We start from the raw sequence: 18,179 nt of genomic DNA, 5'->3' as shown, positions 1-18,179 counted from the left end.
GGATGTACCCGAAATATAAATATTAAACTTGGGGTGAAAAAATGCCCAGATGCAGTTTTACAAGCCTATTTATCACTCTGTCCCGAGTACTGGCATAAGTTATTATTATAAATATGGATGAATGGCTTTATAAATGCATTATTCAATGTTTATTAACATGCTATAAAGCACATATGTAGGAACCCTTTAAATAGTGTTATCATTCATTCTAATAATGACTCTGTTTTCCCTCTGATCATACTTTCATTTTTTTATTCTTTTAATTCTCCCTTCTCCTGCCCCACCCCCCTCTCCCCACCCCTATCTCTGTGTGACTGCTGACCTCTGACCTCTCTGTGAAGTGGGCGCATATCCTACCTGGATATGTATGAAATGCTCCGGCACATGTCCCCTCCGCTAGGTTTGGGAAAGAAATGTCCATCGAGAATTGCCTACAAGGTAGAACCGCCCACCTGCCCTCTCTCTGTCTCCTCCTCCCTCTGTACCTTGACTCCGCCAGCCGTCGCTGTGCCGTCGCTGAGCTGTGCCGTCGCTGAGCTGTGCCACTGTGTGTGAAGCTGATTGGCGTTTCAGTCAGTCTCTGTGTGCTGTGTTGCTGTAGCTGTTTCTAAAGCTTTCCTCTTTCTGTGAGTCGCTGTGAATGTTTTCACACTTGTTACTCAGTAAGTTTTTGTCTTAAAATCGTAAATTAACACTGTTCAAAAGTATGTTCTGCATTATAGATTAATGCTAGTCATCCAACTATAAAGAGATAAAACATTAAATTATTTATTAATTTATATATAAAATGTAAATATATAAAACATATTTTGGTTTGTTTAACATTTTTTAAAAGTAGCACCTCTTTTATAGATACACAGCTTTACAGCTTTCGCACATCTTGGCTGCATTTTCTCAGTCAGCTTTATGAGGTAGAGTCACCTGGAATTCAGGCTTTCAGTTAACAGCTGTGCTGAACTCATCAAGAGTTAATAACTTGAATTTCTTGTCTCTTAATGTGTTTGAGAGCATCAGTTGTAAAGTAGTAAAGAGGTAGAGTTGGTATACAGTGAATAGCCCTATTTGAGTAATGTTCTAATACATATTATGGCAAGAACTACTCAACTAAGTAAATAAAAAAATACTTTAAGAAATGAAGGTCAGTCATTGAAAAAAACAAACAAACAAGAATTTTGAAAGCATCCTCAAGTGCAATGGCAAAGACCATTAAAAAACTGGCACTCATCAGGACCACCTGAGGAAAGGAAGAGCAAGAGTTTCCTTTTTTGCACAAAATAAGTTTATTAGAGTTACCAGCCTCGGAAACGGCAAGTTAACAGCCCCCCAGATAAGAGCACCTAAATGCTTCTCAGAGTCTGTTGGTTTGTTTAGCACTGTGTTTCAGTTACTACATGATTTCTTATGTGTTCCTTCATAGTCTGGGTGACTTCAGTATTAATTTACAATGCAGGAAAAAAATAAAAATATTGAACGGGATGTGCAGATGTGAGAGGGGAACGCTTCACATACCGAGTTCAGTATGAAAACAGCTTAGAGCAGCAGGAGAGATTCTTTAGTTTATAGCTGTAGTAAATATCTGGATGATAAATCAGGTTAAACTGCACCTTAACAGCTGGTTAGCTCAAACCTGAGGAGTATATTTGATAATTGGGTTCTGATCGAGATTAGATCATGTTCTCAGAAACAGAACCACTCCAGAATTGGTTTGGGAACAGAACAACTCACATCCTCTTTTTAGATATAGTTTAAGCTTCCAGACTGATAATAGGAAGTTGAGGCAAGCTATTGTCACTTATTGAAAATACTCAAAGTACTCAAATATATTATACAAAGGTCTTTAGTGCACTCGTTAAACTGCAATATGAAAGCAATTTTTGATCCAGTCTTTCAGGTATAAAACACACTGAGACTGCTTTCACACCTGGATTTTTAGACATTTTAGTTTGGTCCAAACCAAAATATCAGGTGTGAAAGGGGCCGTGAACCAATGTCCAGATCTAATGAACCATGTTCTGGGTTATCTGCAGTGTGGAAACACTTTTCTACATGATTTAAACTTTTGGCAGTGTGTCCTCAACCCTAAAACAAACCGGAGACAGAAAAGAAGGGGTGTTATGCTGAAATCCGACTCACCTTGGCATGCAGGTGTGTCACACAGCATTATGAATACAACAGATTATGCTGGTGATTTCTGTATCTACTGTAACTGTAGATTAACCCTTAGGTATAAACTAAATTGCAGTGTGAAACTGGACAAAACTATGTAGATTAAATGTACAGAATACAGTGTAACAAACACATAAACCCTGGTGGGGTTTGATCCTGTATTATAGAGGTAAATGTGGTTACTGTGGTATCTTTGCTGTGTGCTGTTGAACAGAAGATTGAGAGCTTGTCTCTCGTGAGTTCTGGTCCAGCTTTAGCTGCTCTGCTGCTCTGAGGACGGCCTGAAGTCACTGAGTTTGCTCGCCCTCTTCCAGCTGTCTGAATGGATAGTGTCTAAGAGTGCAGGGTTACGAACGGCTGTCTGCCAGGCAACTCTCCATGCACGTGTGTGTGTGTGTGTGTGTTTGTTTTTGTATGCACTAGTGGTGGGCCGTTATCGGCGTTAACGTGCGGCGATAATGTGATACTCTTATCGGGCGATATAAAACATATCGCCATTAATCTATTCTAAAGTTGGGTTGGGAGCTGGGTCAAAATAGGTAATAGGTAACCAGCTGTTTCTCCGGAGAGGATTTTTTTTGGGGCTTTGATTTGGCGCCCCCTCTAGTGCAGCGCCCCTGACATACGCTGCATACCCCCTTTTTGCGCCACTATGTGTGTGTGTGTGTGTGTGTGTGTGAAGAAGAAAGCGTGGGATTGCCAGTCTACACGAGTGTTTACACGCGAAAGCACGTGTGTATCCGCCGGTTCTACACCTTTTCTCTGCGTGGTACGTTCAGTGTTGAGCGCGTGTGTTAAAGGAGAGGCAGTATGGAGAAACAAAAGCGGAAAAATGTGTAAAAATCACAGACGTTCGCTGCTGTAGCCTCCACGTCCTCCGTAGGTGAAGCAGCAGACCGGGTGTGATGGAGAAACTGAGGGACAGACTGAGCAGGAATGTGAGGTAGTAACGTTAGTAAAGTTAGGATAACACAGGGACTTAGGTATTAAGGTTAAAGGTGTGTTGAAAGGCTGCATTGTTTACATTGTTACATGTTTTAAAAAGCACTAAAACAAGTGAAATAACATATTTTAAAACTAATAAATAATCAGTTAACTTAAAAAGTAGGTGTAAAAATATAAAAGTAATATTAGCAAGAGGTATGCCCACACAGAATAAGAGTCAAATGCTTTTAAGACATAGTCGTGTTGCATGAATTCATAAAGCAGCCCTGTTTGTAGCCTGATACAAATACATGTTATAGCTGTTTAAAGGAGTTATCACCTTTAACCTGAAGAATTAAAATTGAGCTGTTATATTAGAGAAAATCAGAACATATATATTAGACAGGAATTTATTAACCCCGAGTACATTTTATTGAGCATGTTTTTTTTCTTCAAGTATCAAAGTAGAACAGCTTTCTCAAGCAGTCATTGATGCATTTTGGAAACAGGAGATGAGCCCCTGGTCTAATGCACCCTCTGTATTAAGAAACCCTATCTCAAAGACTGACTTTTAGTCATTACTTGGGTAGCACGCATATTCTGAATGAGCCATTTTAATCTAGATTAATCTAGATTAATTTCAAGATTTCAGTGAGATTAATCTAGATTAAAAAAATTAATCTATGCCCACCCCTAGTATGCACGCATTTGTGTGTACATGATGCTGTAGAAAGCAGTGGATGGATGTTGTAGAAGGAGGAAAGCGACCTGTGCATAAGTAATGATTTCTTGAGCATTTTTCTCATATATATACATGTTTTATTTTTTTAAACAAACTTTAATATCTAACAAATATAACCTGAGTAAATATAAAAAGCACTTTTTAAAAGATCATTAATTTATTAACAGTAAAAAATATATATCCAAACCAATCTAGTCCTTTGTTTCCAAATTAACTTACATTACACAAATTTAAATGTGATTAATCACACTTTTTGGAAAGCTGAATTCAATTTCACTAGACACAACCAGGCCTGATTACTGCCAGACCTGTAGAATCAAGAAATCACTTAAATAGAACCTGTCTGACAACATGAAGCAGCAATAAGAGCTCAAAAAGCAACACATTATTCCGTAATCTGCAAAAAAAAAAAATCAAAAACAGGTAAGAAAACAAACTCTTTGATCAGCTATCAGTCTGGAAAAAGATTACAAAGTAATTTCTAAAGCTTTAGGACTCACAGTGAATCACAGTGAGAGCTGTTATTCACAAATGGAGAAAACATGGAACACATGGAGTGGCTGGCCTACCAATATTACTCCAAAAGGGCATGAATAACTCATCCAGGAGGTCACAAAAGAACCCAAAACAACATTTAAAGAGCTGAAAACTATTTTATCTGGCATTAAACTGACACATCATTTCAGAAAAAGAACATCATACTGAACGTAAAACATGGTGGTGGTAGAGTGATGGTCTGGGGCTGCTGGATTACTTGCTGTATTAGATGGAAGCAGGAATTCTGCTGTTTACCAGACAATCCTAAAGGAGAATATCTGATGGTGTACTTGGGTTTTGCAGCAGGACAATGTTCCAAAATGCACAAACAAGACCACCTCTGAATGGCCTAAAAAAACTAATTGTAGTTTTTGGAGTGGCCTTGTCAAAGTCTGGTTAAAATGCTGTAGAATGATCTTAAACAGGTGTTTAATGCTGGAAAACCCTCTAATGTGTCTGAATTAAAACAATTCTGTAAAGAAGAGTGGAATAAAATTCCTCCACAGAGATGCGAAAGGCTTGTTGCCAGTTATTAGTAAAGCTTGATTGCAGTTGTTGCCGCTATGGGTAACAAAACCAAGTTATTAGGTTTAGAGAGCAAACACTTTTTCACACAGGGCTAGATCAGTTTGGATAGTTTTTTTTGTTTTTTGTTTTTTTAAAAAGTGCTTTATACATTTACTCATTTATAATTTTTCTTTGTCTGATATGAAAGTTTGTTTAAAAAAGGTATATCTACTCTTTCATTACTTTTACTTTTTACTTTTATACTTAACTTATAACTAGTTTAAAAACCAGTACTTAAGCTGCTTAAGCTGATATTTCAACTTGTAATATCCTAGTATCTATACTTCTGTCTGAGTAATGAATGGGAATATTTCTGAATACTTCTCCTTTGTTTGTATCATGGTTAATACTCCATTCTAGGTGTATGTAGATAGCAAGCTGTAACACGATAGCATTATATAGCAATAAATAAACATATAATCATAGTACTAATAGATAAACCCCGCCCACTCTGGCTGTAGAGAGCAGTGAGTGGATCTGGTGGAGGGAGGTAAATGAAGCGTGCAGTAGATGTAGTAGTGTGTTCAGTGGAGCGAGGCAAGGTTTATTCTCGAGTTTGTTGTTGTAGAGATGTGTAGAAATACAGTGTCTTTCCAGGCAACCCCATTTTAATGAAGATGAGACTGTGCTTTTATAGTGCTTTAACCACTTCAGCGCACCAAATACCCCCAACCCCCCTGTCTATCTCTCTTTCTCTCTCTCTCTCTCTATTTCTTTGTATACATTTTTAATTCTCAATATTTTTAATACTCTCCTTCACTTTTGTTCTTCTTTAAACCTATGGGTGTACATATACCGTTTTGTATGAATGAATGAATGGAAGGAACATGTTTGTATTAGGACTATAAAAAATATAAATTATTGTTATTACAGTGTAGGAAATATTATTTGATCCCTTGCTGATTTTGTAAGTTTGCCTACTGACAAACACATAAGCAGTCTATAGTTTTATGGGAAGGTGTGAGTATGAGTAAGAGAATATTAAATATAAAATCCAGAAAATCACATTAATAAATTATATTAATTAATTAATTAAAGAGTTCCGGCTCCTACAGACCAGTTACACACTCCTAATCAACTCGTTACCTGAATTAATTACAGCTGTCTTCAATTCTCACCTGTATAAAAGACTCCTGTACAAAGACTCAATTAATCAGTCAGACTCTAACCTCTACAACATGGGCAAGACCAAAGAGATTTCTAAGGATGTCAGGGACAAGATCCTAGACCTGCACAAGGCTGGAAAGGTCTACAAAACTATAAGTATGTAAAAAAAGAAGGGAAGAAATACAAAATGACTGTTAATCAACATTGATCTGGGGCTCCCTGCATAAAATCTCACTTTGTGGGGTATCCTTGATCATGAAGAAATTGAGAGTTTGGCCTAAAACTACACGGGGGGACTTGTTAATGATCTCAAGGCAGCTGGGACCACAGTCACCAAGAAAAGCATTGGTAACACATTATGTCGTAATGGATTAAAATCCTTCAGTGCTTGCAGGATCCCCCTGCTCAAAAAGGCACATGTGCAAGCCGGTCTGAGGTTTGCCAATGAACACCTGAATGATTCTGAGAGTGATTGGGAGAGGGAGAAGGTATTGTGGTCAGATGGGACAAAAATTGAGCTCTTTGGAATTAATTCATCTCAGAACCCAACGAACATCGTCTCCACTCTCATGGAGTTGTGAACATTATGTTTTGGCGATGTTTCTCTGCTAAGGTCACAGGACTACTTCACTACATCTATGGGAAAATGGATGGAGCCATGTACCGTAAAATTATCAAGGGATCGAATAATTATTTCCTTCACTGTATATCTCAGCTGCATTAAATGGTTCTAAAATGAGAATTTATCATTTGTCACAATTATTTCTGGGACAATATATTGTCTAATTATAGTACTAAATTGTATATTAGCAATATACTATATATTAGTAATATATTGTAGTTGTTGACAGTAATTGTAATTTTGACAGTAGTACCTGTGCATACATCTCACCATACAATACTGTTAAGGTACAGTATCTACATTGTAGGCTGATTGATTGCAATTAATACAGTTATATCGTGGGACTAATGATTTGGCAACCCTAGCATAAACGTGTGTAAATGTGTGTGTGTGTGTGTGTTTATGGGGGGGGAATGATGGTCTGAGCTGTAGGTAGGCCTGCATGCATCGTGTCCCTTTCCCCCTTTCCTCATTTCCTATGACTCTGTCTCCATGGTTACCACAGGAGGCGATGCTCCAGCATCCCTGAGGGAAGCTCCTCCCCCCAGACTCCCCCCACCCCCCAGCTCTCTCCTGTCTTTGTGAAAGTGCAGGAAACACAGTCATTATAGCCCCTCTATCGCTCATCCCAGTGTCTGATTCATGACTAACTGGCTGCTTGTGTGTGTGTGTCTGTGTGTGTGTGTGGTGATGTGTATGGACAGTAATCTGCAGTGTGTGTGTGTGTGCAGCTGTGTTTAAATGAGAGGGAGGGAAAACTTTAAACTACTGATTTAAATTTTAGTACAATAAATACTATGACATATTAGCCTGAACATTATATATACAGCTCTGAAAAAAAAAATGAAGACCACTTCAGTTTCTGAATCAGTTTCTCTGATTTTGCTATTCATAGGTTTATGTTTGAGTAAAATGAACATTGTTGTTTTATTCTATAAACTACAGACAACATTTCTCCCAAATTCCAAATAAAAATATTGTCATTTAAAGTATTTATTTGCAGAAAATGAAAAATTGCTAAAATAAAAAAAAGATGCAGAGCTTTTTCGACCTTAAACAGTGCAAAGAAAACAAGTTCAAATATTTATAAAGTTTTAAGAGTTCAGAAATCAATATTTGGTGTAATTATCCTGGTTTTTAATCATAGTTTTCATGCATCTTGGCATCATGTTCTCCTCCACCAGTCTTGCACACTGCTTTTGGATAACTTTTGGATGCAGTTCAGCTTGGTTTGATGGCTTGTGATCATCCATCTTCCTCTTGATTATATTCCAGAGGTTTTCAGCTTGGTAAAATCAAATAAACACATCATTTTAAGTGGTCTCTAATTGTTTTCCAGAGCTGTATAGTATAGTCAATATTTCTCAGGTAGGTTGTATTTTATTACTCAGTTGCTAAGCATTATGAGGTGTATGGAACTTAATATCAAAGCAAGTGTGGTGTAATTTTGTCACACATCCAATTAAATACAAAAATATATTTTGTAAAAATAGTCCACTGGAATCTAGTGTAAGGGGTGGTAAAACCATTCTACAAGTACTTTTCAGTCCAGTCAGATAAATTAATGGCTTTTGAGTTTAGGTCCCTATCTTATACCCTGCACAAGGGGTGTTGCGGTGTTCATTGCTACCTTACACCCGCCAACATCTTTGTCGTTTAAGTGACAACAGTGCTTGTGAATACATCTACACCAATAGACGTGTTGGTCTCAAAATGAGGTGTGTTCAAGTAAATTTCGGACGTATTGCTATCTTGGCAATGTTAAACACAGGTGCGCCACTGACTGAAATGAACCTGGACAACAGTCAACCTTTAGATGCTCATTGCTATCTTGTTGCATAACACCCCTTTTACATCAACAATAAACAGAATACAAAATAAAATAACATTGCTGTTCCCGTGAATTACCTGTTCGCACACCTTCACAGTAGGACAGTGTCCTTTGCTGAGAAGTGCAGAAGCGCTGCATAGTTTAAATACCAATCCGCGAAAAGTCAGAGCGTTTAAAAGTTAATTTTACATCATACCCAAAATACACCCATGATTAATTTATAGAATTTGTACATGGCTTTTATGTGTTTTAATCAGTGCAAGGCGTACTTTTCCCGTCATTACGATAGCAAAGACACAATGACATGCCCTAAATCAAGCTGCACAGTTCACGATGGACAGCTCATCTATAGATCACTAAAATAGGGCCCCAGAGAGCATATACCACCTGCTGGTTAAAGAGTGTCACAAAATAATTAAAAACACTAGTTAAAATATTATTAAACATTGTAAGAATTTTATGCTTAAAATGTTGTAATTAATAATGAATTGAGATATTAGTTTAAAATGTTGTAATGAATAATAATGTGTTAACTAGTTTCAGGTAATAATAAATTGTGACATACTATCAACTTTTGTACAACATATGGAAAGAACCTCAATACATTTTTCTGATTCGGTAATTGTCAATAATGGTTCAGTAACCCAACGCACCATTCACGTATCCCACAGTTCAATGCAGCTATTTCAATGGGACATGGCAAAAGTCATGGGACACTATGCTAGACCCTGTGCCATGAGTCCATGACCAATGTCACATCAGTGTAGAAGCTCAAACCAACCAACCCAGGCTGACGGGTGAACATTGGGAAATGTTTTTTTAGTGATAATGCTGGTCCTTAAAGCCAATTCTCCCATGATAAAATTTCCCAATCAATTGCATTGCAAGAAGAAGATTATTACCTTCTTTTTGGGGAATAAAAGGTGTTCTTACAACAGCAATGAAATGTTCAGCTGTAGCAGAAAACCAGGACTAAAAAAAAGCTTGAGAAAAGCTGATACTGAAAGCCTAGAGTTGTGAAATACTATCTGAAGTGTTGCACCCACATTGCAGCAGATGCACTGTCCATTATACTCCACTCATCTTCATTGTCCTTAATCAACATCAGCATGAGATATGAATGCTCTCTCTCCCTCTCTCTCTCTCTCTCTCTCTCTTTCATTCTCTTTTATTCTTAACTTCTCTCTGAGAGAGTTTGTTGTTTTTTGTGCTGGATGGAGAGTTTCTAAAATCCACTTAAACTCAATTCATATAAACTCATCATTAAAATAATTGCTGCACTCAGAAGGAATTAACCAACAGGAATGAAACTTGGTGGGTAGTCAAGCCAAATTAGCAGGGACTGTGTAAAAATATTAGCACTGCATGGGATTAAGGTATTATTACAGGACTCCATTGTGAACCTCTACAACTCTCTACAAGTACTAAGACATCTGGCGTGTTGATACACTAATGCACTGCACAGTACTACTGAACGTGTAGTAAACTGTATATAACTCATTAAATATGACCAAGAGCTGCAGACAGGTGTGTTTACCAATATCTAACGATCTTACCAATTTGCGAACAACTTTCAGAATTAAGTACAATTCCACACCTGTTTCCCAAAAGCCTTGTTAGTCTAAATATTTATTTAATGTGAATGAAATTATTTAACACTAAACGTCTCAGTTAATGAACAATTTAAGGACACATATTATGTCCAATTTTAGTTCTAATATGTTCTAATATAATAAAAGTAACACAGCTATTCACAGACAGTACCAGACAAATGTAAAAAAATAAATGAAATCAATTTTTTTGAAAAGTAAATAATAGAATGAAAATGTGCGTCCAAACTTTTGACTGGTACTGTAGGTGGTTTATAGGTGGTCAATAATACATAAAAATGGCAGCCTCCATTACCAAGAATTAAAATATGACACTACTAATAGATTTTAGTTTTGTTTAGTATTAGATTGCGGCACCTGTGAGTTACAAGTGGGCCAGAATACTTTTAAGGAAATCACCAGGCTTCCCTTTACTTACGGGGGTATTGGGAGGTCAGACCCCTCCAATTAAGACTTTAACCCCCCCTAAAGGGGTAAAAACAATAGTTTGGGGGGGTCAAAACATTTAAAAATATTTCTCACATATAATGTTAAATACTACAAAAACAATGCAGTCTCTACGGCTGGAAGAATATTGTGATACGATTTCAAGCCCTCCTAAAGTGGATCATACCATTCCATCTTAATAAGCATTCCTCTGGTTTACCTGCCTGCTGCCTTGTTATTGGTCAGGTGGTTTGTGTCTAAGTTAAGGTGTGCAAGCTGCTCAAGCTACTGCATTATGTGTTAGTACCTTGTTATCCACTTAGCTTTCTTAAATATGCACTTTAAACACACTTTTCCTTACATAAATAACTTACATGAATTTGCTGTCCCACCTTAAACGCTGCTAATTTACCATTCTTCCTTAAATGCTGCTGTCGCGGCACCCAGGCTTAGCGCTTTTAAGGTGGAACAGAACATTCATATGGGAACCCACCTCCCACCAACCTCAGACCAACACTTGACCCCCCCCAGTTATCATTGTATAATTCACACCCTGCTCTCACACACAACAAACTAACTGATGAAAATATAATGAAATAATTAATCTAGTTTAAATTAGTTTTAAAGGTGCCTCATTATATTTTTATTGATTTTACTACCATTAGACAAACAGTAAATTCCCATTATTAATAAAAACCTGAATAATCCAGTTCTATAATAATAATAATAATAATAATACAGTGTATATTGAATAATTAGATTTTTCCTAGTAGACAACGAGTACATTCACATTATCAACAGTTTACAGCAGTTATAGGAGATGCTCATAATTTTAAGACTTTTCTTAGGTATGACATCATAAAGCTCTTAATCTTATGGATGTTTTGGGAAACGCACCCCATATCAGTCTAAATGTTTAATCATTTATTGTTCCTGATTAATTTTATTCTCTTAATGAAGAGCATTGTGATCTGACGCTTCCTTCTGAGTGCAGCATATTTGCAACTAAAATATTTTATTGATTAAATGTAAAACTTGAGTTACTTGAGCTACTGCTCTCTCACTCCACACATGCACCAGACTCTCCAGAAAAGCAATGTGTATGTGATGCTCTGTGCAGTTTGTGTGTGTGTGTGATGCTCTGTGCAGTGTGTGTGTGTGTGTGTGTGTGTGTGTGTGTGTGTGATGCTCAGTGCCCTCATGTGTGTGGTTCTCCGCAGCGCTTGGTGAGGATGAACATGCCCATTGCGGATGACAACACAGTTCACTTCACATCCACGCTGATGGCTCTCATACGCACCGCCCTGGATATCAAGCTGGCATCAGGTGCGTGCCCACTTCATGCCCACTCAGCACCCGGCACTGTGCCACCCACTACTGACCATGACACACCTAGCTTACACCAGCTGCTCTGGCACCAGGCTTTCCTGCACTCTAACACACAACAAAGCAGCTGATGATTCCTGTAATTATTTTATTATTATTTATTTATAATAATTATTTAATTAAATACAGTGTTTTATACAGCTAAATTGGCTAAATTGGATTTTTTCACATTTTGTCACCTAACAACTGCAAACATGTGCTAAAATATATTTTATTGAGATTTTAAGTTATAGAGAAACACAAATTAGCACAGAAATTATACAAGTTTTTTTTTTTTTTTATGACATGCAAAAGTATTCAGCACCCTTTACTCTAAAACCCCTAAATACATGCAATCTAAAGCGCAATGAATTGCCTTCAGAAGATTTTAACTGAATTAAATACAGTGTTTTATACAGAATATAATGAAATAATTGTTGTTTTTATTGCTTTACTCCCACAAACAGCAAATTCCTATTATTAATAAAAACCTATAAAAATCCGGCCCTGATTTTATCTCAAATTAGTGTTTCATACAGCTAATTTAGTTTGCAAAAGTATTCATACCCATAGGATTTTTTTTTTCACATTTTTTCACTTCAAACGTGTGCTAAAATGTATTTTATTAAGATTTTAATATATAATAGACCAACACACCTATTGAGTTACAAGTGGGCCAGAATACTACTCTTAGGTCACAAATGAGATACAATTTTATGTAATTTATAAAGGTTTTCAGAAAACACTTGTAATTTTAAGGACATTCTTGAGTATGAGATCACCAGGCTCCCCCGAAAGGTGGCTCTACTAAGTATTGATACAGAGGGGCTCAATACTTTTTTTTAAAACTACATATAATTTTCATTCTACATCACAATTATCTGCTTGTCTATCACTTTAAATAATACGTAATAACATATAATAATATACATTTAAGTGTGTGTTTGTTAGAAGACAAAATGTAAAAAAAAAATAATAATAAAGTTCAAAAGCTATGGATTCCTTTGCAAATCACTGTATAATAATGAAATAATTGATCTAGGTTTGAATATTTTTAAAGGTGATTTGCCTCCTATTATTCTATTTATTGATTTTACTCCGACTAGACAAACAGTAAATTCACATTATTAATAAAAGCTAAATAATACATTTCTGTTTTATACAGCATCAGTGGAAGTTGGGTTGGGGAATTGGCCTTTCAAACTGAGAGGAAAATGGGATCAAATTAGATTATATATATTTTTTTTCTTCTTTTTTCTGTATACTAAAATCTAAAATCAATAAAAAAATTACACTGAATGACTTTTTAGCAATTTTAGGCACTTTGTGTTTTCCTTAAAAGTTATTGTTATTTTAGAGAAGTTCTTTTACTCTCAGGTGAAGTCTTTGCTTTTGTTGTCCCAGTACACCCCATAATACTGTGTAAAACGAAGCATATTGTCTTTTTTTGTTGTTGCTCAAAACCATAAACTGTACTTCTTACACTTAATTGATTCTGGCAGTTTATTTTTTTTACGTTTTGTCAAAATTATTTTTATTTATGTTCTAAAGTTTTAGTTTTGGACTGATTTTACACACATTTGAGACACAATGGATTAAAAAAAAGTTAACTTTATTGTGTACTTTATCTTCTGCCCAGGACTAACTGGTTCCTCAGCAGTCAGCAGGACTGAGTGAAGAACCAGTAGAACATGTGTGTGTGTGTGTGTGTTTTTCCTGTCTGCAGGTGTTCTGGCTCAGAGACTGTGTGATATTGATCTGAGGAGAGAGATTAATAAAGTGTGGCCCAGTCTTCAGCCCAAGACAGTGGACCTGCTGGTCACCCCTCATAAACGTAAGCTCTATTCTACTGCTTTCAGCTGCAGATCTTTACTCAGGTTACTCACGTTACAGGTTGATTATTACCTGGAACCTTGGCTGCTTCACGCTTCAGTTCAGGCTGTTTCTTGCTTCAGTAATGTAAAGTTCTTTTTTATTAGTATTTGCTGCCCCCCACTGGTCATCTTTGTTTTTATTTTTTAAAGGCAGTACTAAAATGTGGGAATAAACATAGTTTTTGTATAGTAATCAGTGTTATTCAGTTTTTGGTTATTTCTATGTGCCTTTTCAATATGTGTATGCTGATAATATGTCCTAGAGTTTGTTAATTAAAGATTAATTGATGAGGATTTTCTTTTACTTTTGGTTAGCTGATCGCTCAGCTGATCATTTATATGTGATTAATACTTTTAAATTAAAGCATCTTACTTACTTAAATAACCTTTTTAGTAGAGATAAATGTGTAGATTAAAGTCCAAGACTAGTTTAGCTCATCTCATCTGCCTATAATAGCTTTGATTAATTGTTCAAATATATACAGTATATAGGGTTAGAGTGGTCCAGTGGTCTAAAGTGCTGCCACTATGATCAGGAGATCGCTGGTTCAAATCCCGGTCATGCAGCTTGCCATCAGCTCCTGGAGGAGCCCTGAGAGAGCACAATTCGCCTTGCTGTTTCTGGATGGGTAGATGGCGTTCTTTCTCCACATCACTCTAAAGGGTGATGTCGATCAGCACAAGGCGTCTGTGAGCTGATGTATCAGAACCGAGCACTTTCCTCAGAGTGCACTGTGATGCATCAGCAGCAGTTTAAAAAGAGGCTTCTGATATAAATATATACGTATAAATAGATATTGTTTAAATATATACAGTATTTATAATAATTATATATATATATATATATAAATATATATATATATATTAATAATATCAACAATAATCTAACGTATAGTCATCAGAGCGCCTTTAATGTGCTGGGCATCATATCCCAACATAAAATGTACTTTACTTACACTGAAAAAAAAATATTTTGGACCAACTTATAAAAAAATGCTAATTTATTGCAAGTGAAATATATATATATATATATATATATATATATATATACTTATATTTATGATTCAGTTAGAATCTAACATTTCATTTAAAGTTAAAATATTGTTTTACCTAAAGACCAACAGTTACTTTTAGACAAAGTAAAAATATGATTTATTATACAGCTATATTATAAATAACCTGGTTAAATATTCTGTTATTTTCTGTTACACCCACATACAAATTTTACTTTTGAATAAGCTAATTAAATCCCTGTTACTTAGTTAATTAATTTAATAAAGTTTATTTTCTACTTCAGTAAAAAAAAAAAGAGAAAGTTGCCCAAGAGGAACAACTCCACACTGATGGTGATCCAAGGGTGGTGAGATCACATGCTATATGCAAACAGTGTCACCAGGAACCAATGGGAGGAGTGATCTGATGTGATGTCATGACCTTTAGCTTGTAGAAAAAATATAATTTTAATTAAATGTATCATTACTTTAAAGCTCTTATTACAGGGAATTGATTTCATTTTAGACAAACTGGAAAAAATCTGTTCTTTCATTAGACCAACATAAAAATTCACTTTAAATCAATGAGTGCAATCAACCATATTCTATTTAAAATGATTTAATATGGACTATGTTCCATATAATAATAATAATAATATAATAATAATATGAACATTTTCCAGTCTTGACCTGTATATTTATTTAAACCCTGGTAACTGCTGAATAAAATTACTTATCCTTACTCTGTATATAATGACTGTATATTTCTCTGTATACTAGATAATGAGCTGACGGTTGGGAAGGTCTATGCTGCCCTGATGATTTTTGATTACTACAAGCAGAATCGAGCAAAGAGGCTCCAGCAGCAGCAGCCGTCTGTCGGTCCACAGGTATGACATTGAATTAAGGAAAGTAATGAAATAGATTGGAATTAAATTTTAAGTATGTTAATGGTGTAAATATAGCTATTACTTTGTATGGGCAAAGCTATGCCCCCATAGCTAGCAATATAAGCCTGTTGAGGGCATTGGCTAAATACTCTGTATTTTGTAATGCTGGGGGTGAACAGAGGTGGGATATTTAACAAAAGTTTGTACTAGTTATCCTGTTTCACTCCAACACAAGTCAATTTCACACTGGATTTCTCCTTTAAGAAGGTCCAATGTAGCATTAGCATGGTATTATATTTCTCAGCTTGTACATAAAAATGATAAAGTTACTTTAATTAGCTTTTTCTTATCATCTGATACTTCTAGGAAAGTGGTTTCTAAAATCAGATGCATCAAAATAATGTTGAAAATGAAATGAACAGTAATAATTCTCTATCTCTCCTGCAGAGTAAAATGGGGGCACTCTTCAAGCCCATGCTTCCCCTCACCCACCTACACGAACAAGAGCTTCCCATCAAGAGTAATAAGCCTTCCCCCCGTTTTCATCCTGACACATCTCCACAGCTAGAATCTTCACCTACAGCCCCTCTCCTGACTAACGGGGAGGCAGTGTGAGTGTTGCAGATCTCTGGAATTCATTTTCTTTGTTTAGTAATTCTCATATTTAGAAAATGTCAGCTGTTAGTGCACATAATAGTGTGTTTATTAGTGATGTGTGTGTGATGAACACTATAAGACACACTTCATTTTCCCAAAAATCATCAGTGGACCTGATTTTACCAGTCAGGTTGTAAGGAGCAGTAAAGCCACTCTGCTGAAGTACAGCGTTATACAGGAGTTTCAGATCAGTTTTTCTTCAGCATCGAAGCTGGAGCAGTATTAGCATTAGCCGCTAACCACACTAAGGGCTAGTTCTTTTGCAATTCAGAGGTAAGTATTATCTGCTTGTAGCCTGCTGCTAATCCCGGCTAGCATTACTGGAGCAGCATTAGCATTAGCCACTAACCACACTAGGCTCTAGCTCTTTTACCATTCAGAGGCGAATATTATTAGACTGTAGTAAGCGTAATAAGCGTTTATCGGGTTAAAACATGCTATGTGCAACAAACCACTAGCCAATCTCACTCTGGCCTACTGGAAAACTCGGGATGCCTCAGTGTAGCACTGTCAGGCGGAGTTTACTAGCGTTAACCGTTACTAGTTCTAGCGGTTAGCAGCTAATGCTAATGCTCTTACACCCAGCCTTAGTGGAAATCTGGAAATTTAAGAGTACTTAGATGGAAGCGCATTCAAATAAAAGCACACTCAAAGAAATGTTTTTTAGAAGAGAAATCTGTGTATATCAATATACAGCACTCATTTGATTTTATATAAGAAATACATAGCTTAGCTTTACTCAATTTAGGTACCCCACCACCAGAAAATAGACATTCATTGATAGTGCACCTTATCATCCAGTTTGCCTTATAGTGCAAAAAATTTGAAATATATATATATATATATATATATATATATATATATATATATATATATATATATATATTTTTTTTTTTTTTTTTTTTTTTTTTTTTTTACCGGGTGTGTGTGTTTGTGTGTTTTAATCACAGGCAAAGCCAGAGCAGTGCCATGAAAAAGTATCCCTCAGAAGGTATACCTCAGGAAGGAGGGCAGCAGAGGAGCAGGAATACAGTCCAGCGGGGCTATTCCGAAGACATGCCAAACACAACCAAATCTCAGGTAGAGCTGTCAGACAAATCGGGTTTATAAAACCCGATTATAAACCCGATTTGTTAACTGATTAAATTTAAACCTCAAAAAAACTGGCTATAATCATAGTCGAGTCTGGTGAGTTTGTTGTGGCCCAACCAGGCCAAGAACATAAAAGAAAACTAAAATCTTGAAGAACCGGTCAGAGCTTTCAATAGAGAAGTACGTCATTGCCAAACCAGGCCAAAATATTGAACATAAAGCCTCAAAAAAGCCAGTCAAACTAGTCAGACTTCTGGCTATCAACAGAAAGTCTGGTAATTTTGTAGTTGTTCAACCAGAACAAGTACCGTATTTTTCGGACTATAAGGCGCACTTAAAAACTTTTAATTTTCACAAAAATTGACAGTGCGTCTTATAATACGGTGCGCCTTTTGTATGGATTTTACTCGTCAGGTTGTAAGGAGCAGTAAACACACACTCCGTGCAGCGTTATAGAGAGTTTCAGTGCTATACAGAGTCCAGAGCCGTGCAGCTCCGAGGCTGAGCAGCAATAGCATTAGCTAGATGCTAACCGCTAAGCTAGCTAGCTTATTCACTGAGATCAGTATTATCTAAATTTTACTCGTCAGGTTGTAAGGAGCAGTAAACACACACTCCGTGCAGCGTTATACAGAGTTTCAGTGCTATACAGAGTCCAGAGCCGTGCAGCTCCGAGGCTGGAGCAGCAAATAGCATTAGCTAGCTTATTCACTGTTCAGAGATCAGTATTATCTAAATTTTACCCGTCAGGTGTAAGGAGCAGTAAACACAGAGCCG

General features: G+C 36.4%; 1 protein-coding gene across 6 annotated transcripts in view; it reads left to right on the top strand.

The window, feature by feature from the left end:
- The window catches only part of cacna1bb (calcium channel, voltage-dependent, N type, alpha 1B subunit, b), a 337,484-nt gene that overhangs the window by 295,020 nt on the left and 24,285 nt on the right, over positions 1-18,179 (top strand). For 4 of the 6 annotated variants that reach the window (XM_049466430.1, XM_049466431.1, XM_049466429.1 and 1 more), the window contains 6 exons: positions 342-438; positions 11,753-11,858; positions 13,624-13,731; positions 15,544-15,653; positions 16,101-16,264; positions 17,261-17,390. In XM_049466430.1, the coding sequence (XP_049322387.1) occupies positions 342-438; positions 11,753-11,858; positions 13,624-13,731; positions 15,544-15,653; positions 16,101-16,264; positions 17,261-17,390 (715 nt within the window). The remainder of the gene's footprint in view (positions 1-341; positions 439-11,752; positions 11,859-13,623; positions 13,732-15,543; positions 15,654-16,100; positions 16,265-17,260; positions 17,391-18,179) is intronic. The other 2 variants (XM_049466432.1, XM_049466428.1) reach the window with 1 other exon arrangement.

The sequence above is a fragment of the Astyanax mexicanus genome, chromosome 17, assembly GCF_023375975.1.
Source record: "Astyanax mexicanus isolate ESR-SI-001 chromosome 17, AstMex3_surface, whole genome shotgun sequence".
Classification (NCBI taxonomy): Eukaryota; Metazoa; Chordata; class Actinopteri; order Characiformes; family Acestrorhamphidae; genus Astyanax; species Astyanax mexicanus.
This window is presented reverse-complemented; position numbering and strand designations above follow the sequence as displayed.